At 45.2% G+C, this 11,647-nt stretch overlaps 1 protein-coding gene across 1 annotated transcript; it reads right to left on the reverse strand.

The window, feature by feature from the left end:
- Positions 1-2,480: 2,480 nt before the first annotated feature.
- GFRA3 (GDNF family receptor alpha 3) lies at positions 2,481-11,168 on the reverse strand. The gene is made up of 8 exons (XM_057384296.1): positions 10,874-11,168; positions 7,454-7,729; positions 6,669-6,761; positions 5,909-6,254; positions 5,727-5,836; positions 4,520-4,654; positions 3,422-3,552; positions 2,481-3,117 (listed from the first exon to the last, which is right to left on the reverse strand). Exons 1-8 carry the CDS (start codon positions 11,166-11,168, stop codon positions 2,983-2,985), a joined length of 1,521 nt encoding a protein of 506 aa, XP_057240279.1. The 3' UTR covers positions 2,481-2,982.
- Positions 11,169-11,647: the final 479 nt, after the last annotated feature.

An 11,647-nucleotide genomic window follows, 5' to 3' on the forward strand; every position in this document is an offset into this window, starting at 1 on the left:
AGTGGGAGTACCTGTGAACGCAGGTGTGGTTAGAAGTGAATTTTGCTTGCAGTTATTGATGGACAAGCTAAGAGGCAGCTATCTATATAAAGGTTAATGTGAAAGGGATGCAGGACGCTTGGAAAAAAAACAAACTGACAATGTTTTGGTTCAATTTCCGTCTAAAGCATAATTTGTTTGAGTGTCAAGCATTTTCCTGCAATCCAGGATATTACAGAAGACTACAATTACAATCAATAATCTTCGTAGTAGGGATTTCGTGCCCTAAACATGAATAACGAAATGCTAATTCCTTTTTCCATATCAAGCTGTATTACAGCACTAAATTTGGGAAAGAGGAAAGATCACAGTGCAGATGACTGGATGATCACTTGTGTACCAGTGTGTGTGGTAAAGATCAATCAGAAATGTACTCCATTATTTTCACAAGCATTCTTTCTGTTGTGTGGAAGAGTGGAAAGAATAACATTTTCTTCTTCCCTTGTCACTGTCCATTAACTTCTGAAGATGACATATGCTATTAGATAACAGTCAAGAGTCTTGACACGTTTCTAAGTCCCACCATATGAAGGATAGTCTAATGTAGATACTATATTATGGTTACATGGACTCTGTTTTTATTAATAAGGTAGCAAACTTGTGGAAACAGTGCTGTCTCTTGCTCCAAATAGCCATATTTCAGTAGGTAATGAGATATACCAGCATTAGTACTCCTGTTTAAGAAGATCTGTTTGTTCCTACTGCATGGAGATAATACATTGCTTCTCTGTGTGACAGAGGAGATGATTCTGCTGCATGCACAATTGCTTTACTCTGCCTGCCTTGGAAATAAATAGAAGTCTGGAACTGGAAATGGAAATACTAACACTGCAGAAGGATAGTTACTTTGATACTGGTGACAGTGTAAGATTCTGTAATAAGGTGTCTGACAGTGACTGGGAACCATAGCGTATTACCTAGTTGGTGCTTCCCTGGCAACAGATAATGCACAAGATAAAAGAAATACTCAGCTATTCTGCCTCTGTTCAGGATTGTAATCCTGTTTGGATGTGCATAGTATTGTTCAGATCAGTTGCCTCTCAGGATGAGCAATGGGCACTATATGTGTACATGAAGGAGCTGTTTTGAGCTGAATTTCAGTCTATTTGAAAATGTAGGCTGGCTGATGAGGCAACTCTAGCACAGGATTGTAGACTGTTAACCTGTGCTCAAAAATCAATATTCACTTAACACCACATTTCAACAGACAAATGCAATACAAACTAACAGCAGTTACACARTGCACACATTTACATTCAGAATAAACAGGTCATGAAATAGCACTTGGCAAAGGAGGAAGAGATGGGGCAGGTGGCTGGAAGGGGACAGTGGTAACTTGAATATGTGGACAGGTATAAGGAGATTTTTGCCATTGAATGTCCCAGGGGTTTGTGGCCAATACACCTTCAGTGAGCCAAATGCATTCTCTAAGGCTTRTGGAGAAGGTTCGTTCTGAGGCCAGGCAAGATCATCTTTTGCTAGAWAAGACTAAATTTACTGAAGATGAGCACAGTTCATTTTGAACAACAAAACTCAAGTGTGTTGTTAGCCRCAACAATGGATGATATATATGTTGCAAAACAGAATGGAGCAAGAATATAAACTCTAGTATAATGTCCTTGATCTKGACTGGTATTTTTCATATAATTAAGAGAATTAGTTTAAAAAGGCAACTGAAAGTAATCCAGAGATGGTGTTTACCAGGGACTTCATGTGTATGTTTATCGAGCTTTCCTTGCAACCCACCCTGAAGCACAGACTTCTAGTCTTTAGGACAATATGCTCTACTCTATGCCTTAATAGGCTTGAGAATTGGATACAAACAACCCTCATTAGTTTCACAAGTCCAAGTGCAAGGTCCTGGTTTGGGGCAACCCCCAGTATCAATACAGAGYSGGGGAGTGAAGGGATTGAGAGTAGCCCTGCAGGAAAGGACTTGGACATATGGTTAGATGGAAGACTAGACATGGGTCAGTAAAATRCACTTGCAACCCAGACAACCATCCTGCAGCCTGGGCTAAATAAAAAGAAGCATGGCCAGCAGGTCAAGAGGTGATTCCTCCCCACTCAGAGTTCAGCATCCAGCTCTGGGGTGCCCAGTACATGACAGGCACGGACCTCCTCAAGCAGGTCCAAAGGAGGCCATGAAAATTACGTGAGGGCTGGAACCAGCCCTCCTATGAAGAAAGGCTGAGACAGTTGATGCGGTTTGGCCTGGAGAAGAGAAGGCTCTGTGGAAACCTTGTGGCCTTTCAATATGTAAGGGGGAATGATAATTACAGAGAGAGACTTTTTACCAGGGTGTCTAGGGACAGGATATGGAACCAGAGTTTTAAACTGAAAGAGGGTATGTTTAGATTGAATACTAGGAAAGAATTGTTTCCTGTGAGGGTGGTGAGACCCTGGCACAGGTTGCCCAGAGAAGCTGTGGCTGCTCCATCCCTTCAAAGTGTTCAAGGCCAGGTTGAACCTGGTCGAGTGGAAGGTGGTCCCTACCCACAGCAGTGATTTGGAGTTAAGTGATTTTTAACATCCCTTCAAACCAAACTGTTCAAAGATTGTATACCTGGGGAGGAGTTCCAGATGGTGGGGTGGTTGGAGACACTGTCAGGTCACTCCTGCAGTCAGAAACCAAACCCTGCACAAATTCTGAGATAAATCAGACCTTTGTTTGAACCTATTAAGCTGGAGCATTAGCCTSTTATTCAAAATGTGTACATAGCAGAAGCAATGGTGAGAAYCATATCTGCAGAGCTCAGTGCAAACTGAAGAGAAAGCAGGGTGCAAGTTATGGGGGAGGTTTCAAGTGGTTGCCAGTCTGGGTTAAGGCTGTTCTATTCCTCTTGTCTGAAAGACTTCTGTTTCCCAAAGGTAAATCTGTATTGGGACATGCCATGGAATAATATKAATTTTATGGGAAGGAAAGATTCCATTTATGCCAAGTTAATGTGAGCTSAGGAGCAGGAGCAGGAGCAGAGCCAGAGAAGGCCAGGAAGCAGCAGCTCCAGAATATACAGAGGAGGCCATAGGCATAGCGCTCTGTTCAGAGCTGTCTCGCTGAGTCTTCCCTTCAGCCACCTAGGAAATGAAAAGGAGGGATGAATCCCAGTTAGACATTTAACTCAAACTTCTAGCTGYAGAACCTCCAGTTCTGAGCACTAAGGTGAGACTATTGAAACTGCTGTGGCCAGACATATGGCCACCTATTTCTGCTTGTCTGTGGAAGGAATAACTTAAGGTGGAGTGGTCCACTGTTCTGCATGCAGGTGGCACCCCTTGGCTTGATGTCCAAGGTCACATATTTCCAGATCCARGGTTTTTCACCTAATGTCTCTAGGCTACTTAACTAGCTGCTTTGTGAAGGCAACAAAGCATTGCGTACCTGGGACATTGCTGAAGAGAGAGATGTGCTGGCACTGTCTCCTTGGAAGCKTAGGGAAGATGAATAAAGTAAGTCTTCCTGTATTTCTAGAGCTGTCTGCTTCAGGTGCATTTGAGACCAAATGGTATTTTCTGCAAACAGAAGTAAAGCAAGAGTTTTACTGTGCTTTYCTTGGGCACACCTTGGAGTCTAGTGAACAGTAGTCTAGAGAAGCTATTTTAGGAAATGCACTCGCAGGCTGCRTGGCCTTGATTTAGAAAATATGAATTCTCTGTTCAATGAATGGCCTGACATTTTGTGGRTTTACTTGTGAGGTAGAGCAGACTGCAAAAATAGTTTGAACTGTACTTGAAGACGTTTGGGTCCTTCTGTGACTTTCCCAACTCTATTTTGTAAGGGGCAGGTTTGTAGTATCTCAGATGAGATGATTAAATTGTAGATGTTTCTATAGTGCTRGGTGTAAGGCTTATATATACTGCAGGAGGTAGGTTTAAATATGAATCATTTATGTCATTGTGGTATTTTCCTTTATATCCTTTCAAAGCTTTTAAAAACATAAAATATTTAAATCTCATTAAGRTATGTTGCTAAAATGCTGGGGAGATAAAAGGAATACAGACTTAGGGTTACACAGTTGCATGTAACAGGACTTTTGCAGAAAGGACAGGACTACTACGCTGAATCTAGCAACAGGCTGCGTCAGGATCTRCTTACCTTGACTGAGGGCCAGGGGTGAGCACAGAAACAGAGGCCAAGGAGGGGAATTTTGACCCCATAATCCTGGTACACTGATGTTGTCACTTAGCAACCTATGGATACAGCACATCTGACCTCCCCTTGGTGATGTTTTTGCACTGCCCTTCATTTGAATGGTGTTTGGAAATAGCTTCAAGGGTGTTTGAGATGAACAGAAATGTTGCCAAAAGATACAGAAACACTTCTGAGAGCAGATCCAGGCTGGTACCATAGGTTGCAGAGATCATGGAGACATTGCAAAAGACAGAACTATACATAAGAGCAGTGCAACACAGGATCATGAAACCGCAGAATTTACGTTTCCCTGTGCTGAGCWGTTTTTCTGATGTGACTGATGCTTACCAAGGCATTTGTTGCTCCCAAACATGCCGAGTATCTGGTCACACTTCTCCTTCTGGTTGCCGCTGCTTTCACATGTACACCACAAGGAGACGTCCACASTGGAGTTACTGACATAATTGGGTGTCATGGGTGTGCCTGTCCCAAACCCCCAGACGAAAGAAGCATTATGAATCATGTTATACTAAAGGAAATGCTGCCCTGGAGGCAGAAGCCTTCAMCTGTGATAAGTGTGTAACCCAGATGAGACAGAAGTGCCAGCTAGGTCACCCAGACCTGGTGAACCTACATGAAGTCTGCTGGGCTGTGAGAAAGTGTTGAGATTGCTACCCCTGACTCGGGCGCTCTGATTGTGAGATGTATTGAGAACTGAAAATAGTGCAAGCATTAAATTGTGAAGGATTTTTATTTTAGGATTTGAAGCACCTGCGGGGACTCGGCTGTGGTACTGACATATGGCAGCAAAAGGTACTCTCGCTTCTTGTGTAGCTGGCAACACTGAGTAGCCAGGTGTCTTTTGCCAAACAAATACTGCACACCTGTAGTGTACCATACAGGCAGTGTTCATTTAGCACAAAACCAGCAGAGCCATCTGCAAAAATGGAAGGTGTAGTCAAGATTTTCAGCTTCTGAGGTACTGCTGCTCTTTACATCCTCCTTTGAGGCACTCTGAAAAAGTATTAGTAAGTTTCTAGASAGTAAACAACKAAAAYCAAAGATGACCTTCCTTCTAACAGKTGGTAGTGCTATGCTCAGGGTCTCTGGCTGAYCCTGAAAACATAGTGTGCACAATACTAACAAGCCATCAGGAGTCCAAAAGTCATGCAATGATAAAAAATGTTTAATCACTGCTGTGATGGGACATAACTCCAGCATCAGGAATTGCTTCACACAAGCCCACAGAGCCCTCTTGACGAGGCATATAAAGAGCTTTGCACCAGCTGATGATGCAAAGAGATGTTCAGAAATCCCAGGCAAGGATGAGGCAAAGCACAGCAAAAAATGCAATGAAAGRGCTCTCTTTGGATTCAGAGGCATTTGCCGCAGAGGCAAGGGAGAGCACTAGCATCAATTAGTAAGGCATATTCACTGGTATACTGAGCACTACCTCCTGCAGGAGAYCAGGGTGGTCCTTCACCTGGCATCAGTGTGCCTGCAAGTTTGTGGCCTGAAAGCATCCACCCTCTATGTTCCTGCGGAGATCACTTACCAATCATCCCCATGTAAGCCTGCAGGCATGCACCATGGTTGTGCAGAGAGCAGCCATCTGGAGACATGTCTGCAGGTTGACAATTTTGTTGGAAGTCAGCCAGTCGGGATCTGTAGGAAGGAAAATGAGACCATCAGTGTCGATGTTGTTCTCTTAGTAATATCCTCCGCTACCTGACCTACTTGCAGATATGATCTTCTAAGCAGGAGTCCAGAAGCCAGAGGCAATTTGGTTTGGTGTTATACTGGAAGGAACAATCAGGAACAATAGTTTTCCGGCGTCTTTCTCCACAAAATTCATCCTGACATGGACAAAACAGGATCCTTTTGGTGAAATCCTCAGGAACTTTCTCAAAGAAGTTTCTCAGTCCTCTGTGGCACTTGCGCCGGTCACACACATCCTCACTTCCTGCYCCTTTAGTGCAGATGGAGGCATAGTCTGTGCGCAGACGAAAACACTTCTTGCTCAGATTACAGACATGTGTTGCTTTCAGGCATGGATTTGTTGCATCTCCTGCTAACTGTGAGCCTATGAAGCCAAAAGAACACAAAGACATTGAAACAAGATTCCAGAAGAGATTCTGTATTGAAGCAGGAGTGCTCCTTTCTTGATGGTCAAATTCGAAAAATAAAAGAGAACAACGCAAATCAGTCCTTCTATGTGCCTGCAGTATGAGACTGTAATTATACTAGTTACAAAAGTTTTTTTTTAATTGGGTCATGGTTGGGTACTTGTTTCAGAAAATGGGTCATTGTGGGTTTGATGGGCCTAGATCTGTGGTTATACTTATACTTGGTAGGGGTGACAAATTTAGACAAGTATCCAGAGCAGGCATTCCTCTGATTGAAGGGGCCATTACCCCGAAGTCTTCGTAATAATCTTCAACCCATGAAAAGATAAAGAGAGGGCAGCATTATATCATGTAACCATTACAATTCTTACCTGATACCAGAGCTGCCAGTTTATTATAATCTGTCTTCCAGTGTTCTTCATTTGCTGGATTCTCATAGGGAGAGGTCTCCAAACTGAAATAACCTAGGCAAGATATAAGGTATTTTATGCATTGGGAGACCAGAGAAATGCTTTGTGACCAGCTGTATTTATTTATTGTTTGTTTATTCTTAAATGGATATTCATCTTATTTATGTCTGGTTCTTTCCTCAGACTGGAGCTCARAAATGCACTGTCTCACTCAAAGGCAAATGCCAAGAATGGTTCTGCTGGAAATGCAAAGTTATTACTGTGTAAAACCCTTGTTACATTTTGTCCAGCTGGAATTTGGTCGACATTGTCATTTGGATTTTTCAGGTTCAGTAAGAGTGAGCAGCTGAGCAGCACAGACAGGCTCTAGTGAGAGGTCAAGTAGAAACATCCCATGAAAGAAAGCAGCAGAATGCTTAGGAATGCCATAGCAATGTGTGTCACAATCACGTGTGTTTTCAGCGATGGAAAGACAGGATCATTTTGAAGTATTTTTCACAGCACTAAATTTAACTATCTCAGTGTAGCTGTCTGTCTCTTAGGGTTGCTGGTGTATTTGAAGGACTGGTCCCAGACCAGACCAGTTTTCTCTGCTTATCAAACAGAGCAATAATAAATCCTCTTTACTACTAGGTATGGTCACAGAGCAATTACCTACAGTGTTGGAAGTAGACTTTCACAGCTGTTTTCAGATGGCAGGCACAAGCCTTAYTAGTAACTTGTAAATTTGTTTTATTTCATCTCACCATCTGTCATGCTGGAGTGAACGGTCCAGAAAATGCGTARGCAGTGCTCCTGTCTCTTCATGCGCCGATGACACTTGCAGTGCAGCAAAGAGCTGTTCCCAAGGTCAAGCTCTGCATTCAGACATCTGACCCTGCTATCGTGATCCAGTGGAAGGAGGCGAGTCTTGGCCAGGGCACAGTTTTCCAGGGTTCTGTATGTGGCATTGCAGGTGGAGTCGGAGAGGCACAGCTGCTCTGCCACAACACAGTCACTCCTGGGCAGAGCCACAAGGTCTCCTGATCAAGTAGAGAAAAGATTTTTAGGACCCTAGTCAAGATGTGTACTGCACTAGCACCTTGTCCTTGTTTCTGCAGGGATCCTGTCTTCAACAAGGACTCCTTGCAAGAGGCAGAACTTGTTGGGACCTTTCATATGGAGTAGTAAGGAACAAGAGCTGTCTCCATTTAGAAACAAACGGATGTGTATAAATGAAAGAGGGAACAAAAGGTTWAAAAAGTCTCAAAAATAATTTTATTCAACTTGGCCAGGATCAGGGATTGCTCTGTATTTTATGGACTAGTCAATCCCTGTGGAACCCTGAGGTTGCTGAGGCCTGCTTTGAAGAAGCTTTTCTATCTGGGCACTGAAAACCGCAGTGCAATAAGCACATAGTAACACCATACTGTGTRCTGTGAGTCAGTGCTACTGCAATTACCAAAGCATATGCTGGTCATTAAGAGATGTACTGAGAAGGCCATTTATAGGGTATAAAACCAACTACTTTACTGAGCCTGAAGACTTAAGAATGTGTATTTTTTGCATACTRAAATGAATTCTTAATATAGGATGCAAGTAGCTTCATACAGAAGTGCTGATGTGCAGTCAGTTAAAGTACATAGAACCTAGTCCCTAAAATCCCTGCCAAAAATGCAGATGAAGGCTTGGCCCATAAGAACCCCATGAAGTTCAACAAGTCCAAATACAGGTGCWGCACCYGGGTCAGGGCAATTCCAGATCCAAGTCCAGAYTGGGAGATGAACTCATCGAGAGCAGCCCTACAGAAAAGGACTTCGAGATTCTCATGGGTGAGCTGGTCATGTGCACTTGCAGTCCAAAAAGCCAAACATGTTCTGAGCTGCATCAAAATCATCATGGCCAGCAGGTAGAGGGAGTAGATTCTGCCCTTCTGCTCTRCCCTCATGGGACCCCCACCTGCAGTGCTGCATCCAAGCCCTGGGGCCCTCAGCATAGGAAGGACATCAATGTATTAGAGTGGGTCCAGAGGAGGCCCAAAAATGCTCCGAGAGCTGGAGCACCTYCTGCTATGGAGACAGGAGAGAGCTGGAGYTATTCAGCCTGGAGAAGAAAAGGCTCCCGGGAGACCTTAAAGCCCCTTCCTGTACTTAAAGGGGACTTATAAYAAAGGAGGGATAGCYGATAGTGACAGGACAAGGGGGAAGAATTTTGAAATAAAAAAAGCAAGATTTAGATTAGATGTTAGGAAGAAATTMTTTGCTCAGAGGGTGGAAATGCTSTGGCACAGGTTGCCCAGAGAAGCTGTGGCTGCCCGTCCCTAGGAGTGTCCAAGGCCAGGTTAGATGGGACTTGGTCTAATGGAAGGTGTCCCTGTTCATGTAAGGAAGGTGGATCAAGATGATCCTTCAGGTCCCTTCCTGCCCAAGGCTTTCTATGATTTTGTGATTATGTTGTCATGAGTAGATGAATTCGGTCTGTAATCTTTCTTAATTTCTGCAGTATATGAATCTATGTTTACAGTACWAATAAAATGAAGTCTTGGAACAAGACAGTTTGTTAATAAAATTTATATATAAGCTGGTATGTTTCTTCCCTTCAGGTCAATATTGCTTGGCTGGTTTTAGGAAATGACCATGCTGAGCCTTACACCTTTAGTGTTCTTTGGTTACATTATCTTAGCTATCACCCTCTTGTTCAGCAGGCACCGTAGTACTATTTCAATCTGCCATCACTATAAATTAGAAAAAATCTTGGTACAACTCATATTACCCAGTATGCCATCTTCACCATATACTTCGTCCTCTCACTTCCTTCACTTTTGCTGGCTTCATCAGTTTATTCGCTGTAAGCAGTAGAATGCATAATTCTATGCCAGCCTGCTTCTCAAACTTTCTACTTTTCCTACAGCCCAGTAATATTCTCTACCTCTGTCTCACTTTTATAAGTTTCTTTGTTCTTCTAGCAACTTTGTGAACTTTGTAGTTCACCTTGCTCTTACATAGAGACTTGATGACTTTTCAAGCTCCCTGAAAAATATCTCATCAGAAATGTTTGTACCCAGCACAGTGGGTTCAGGTGAAGCTGCTCTAAACCACACATTTAAAACAGTGCTCTTCTACAGACATAACTTAATAGCTATGCATTGTTGTAAGCCCTGAAATGTAACAAGTTATTTCATTTTTTAAAAACCTTGTCTTAGTATTCCAGCAATGTGAAAGAATGAGAAAGCTATTTCTTTCCTAGATCTATGGTCTGGGTTGCAGAACATGTTAAAGATGCACTGCACCCCATGTGCAGTCTAAAAAAAAAAAAAATTAAAAGGTAATAACCAATTAACAGGTTATGATTATTTATAGCTTTTATGTTAAAAAATGAATAGATAATACACCTTTATTCTCCCTTTTCAATGTCCTGTCATATACATATGTCTATCCTGTTGCCCCTGRTGCACCATACTATTTAAAGAGACAACGATTTCAGAAGGGAAGGCCTTCCTTTATTAAATAAGATAACCAAAGCAGCATCGGCATTTGGACTGGGCAAATTGTGAGAAATCTTTCATAATCATATRGCTGCCAGTGCTACTGTGGTCTAAGTGCAGCAGCCCATCTTTTAGCAGTCAAAAGCTGCTCAGCTCTCTSTCACTCCAAAGCATCCCTGGCCAGAAACTAGGAATGCTTCCGAGCAGTTTCTAATTTCCTTATTCCTAGTCACATCAGCCTTGAAGACTGAAGAAGAGATTAACTGGAAAAAGGAGTCTTTTCCATYCTCAGCCCTTGTGATTTGGCAGTAATAGGAGGAAGAGTAGAACAATCAGCTGCATCTCTGCAGGAGTTCCTTGGATTGGTCTTGRCAAACTGAGCCTCCTCTCGAAAAACTATGGGCATGAAGCATTGCAGAGGGGGAATGCACGGCGGGTAGGTATCAAAAACTGCACCGGGCAAAGCCAGCGAAAGCGCGGCGCAGCCGGGACCAGCTCAGGCGAATCCTCGCGTTGTGCCCRTCCGGCCGCATTCAGGGGTCGGCTCCCGATATCGCCTCTCGCCTCCTCACGCCTTGCCTKCAAGGGCAGACCTTACCCTCCCCAGAGCGTCCCTCCGGTTTGGCCACAACCACACTGGAGCTCCCCGTTCGGGCCAAAGCAGCAGCCGCCGCCTTTCCCGGTTTGAATGGCGAATTCCTACCGCCACCTGCGCCCGGGAGAGCGGCCGGAGCGTCGCGCTCGGGACCTGGGGGAGCAGCGGTCAACCCCAGCGGCCGCGACCCCGGAGCCGCCCCCGCAACCCGCAGTGGCCCCGCGGCGGGACCGGGGTGCGGGAGGTTTCGCGGTGCGCCCGCCGGGACAGAGRTGGAGACGGTGCCGCCCTGCCCAGCCCGACCCGCGCCCCGGGCGCTGTTACCGGCTCGGGAGAGAAGTAGCCCCAGGAGCAGCGCCAGCCCCATGCTGCCGGCCGGTAGCTCCGAACGCCCGGGCGGCATCTCTCAGGCTACAGCCAGCCCCGCCTCGGTTCTGCTGAGCCCGACCCGCCCCGTCGAGCTGCGGGCGGCGAGCACCGCCCCCGGCCCGACCCACCCCGGCTCCGGGAGCCGCCTGTGCGAGCCCCSGCGGGCGGAGCGGGCMGGTGSCTGTCGGGCTGGAGCGGGATGGGGAGGGTGCGGGGATCAAGCCGTGGCCGCTCTCCCCGGRGGGACCGAGGAGTCGCAGGGCCCGGGGCCGGGCAGTGTAGGAACGCCTTAAAAGGGGCGTTTTGGAAGGGGCTGCGTAAGGCGTTTGTTTATTGTTTTATAGCACACCTCAGTACCGAGAGCAGAGCTGTGACTGCGCACCCTCGGGAGTGTACTCCGGTAAAGGACTGTTCAGTCTCAGACGGAGGGCGTGTTCTTGGAGGTGACAGAGGCTGACTGGCTTTTGAGTAGACTCCCCGAGTGATTCTTGGGTCTGTGGGAGGGRTGACTGA

Source organism: Malurus melanocephalus, unplaced genomic scaffold (assembly GCF_030028575.1).
Source record: "Malurus melanocephalus ecotype Western Australia unplaced genomic scaffold, MMel_1.1 scaffold_696, whole genome shotgun sequence".
Classification (NCBI taxonomy): Eukaryota; Metazoa; Chordata; class Aves; order Passeriformes; family Maluridae; genus Malurus; species Malurus melanocephalus.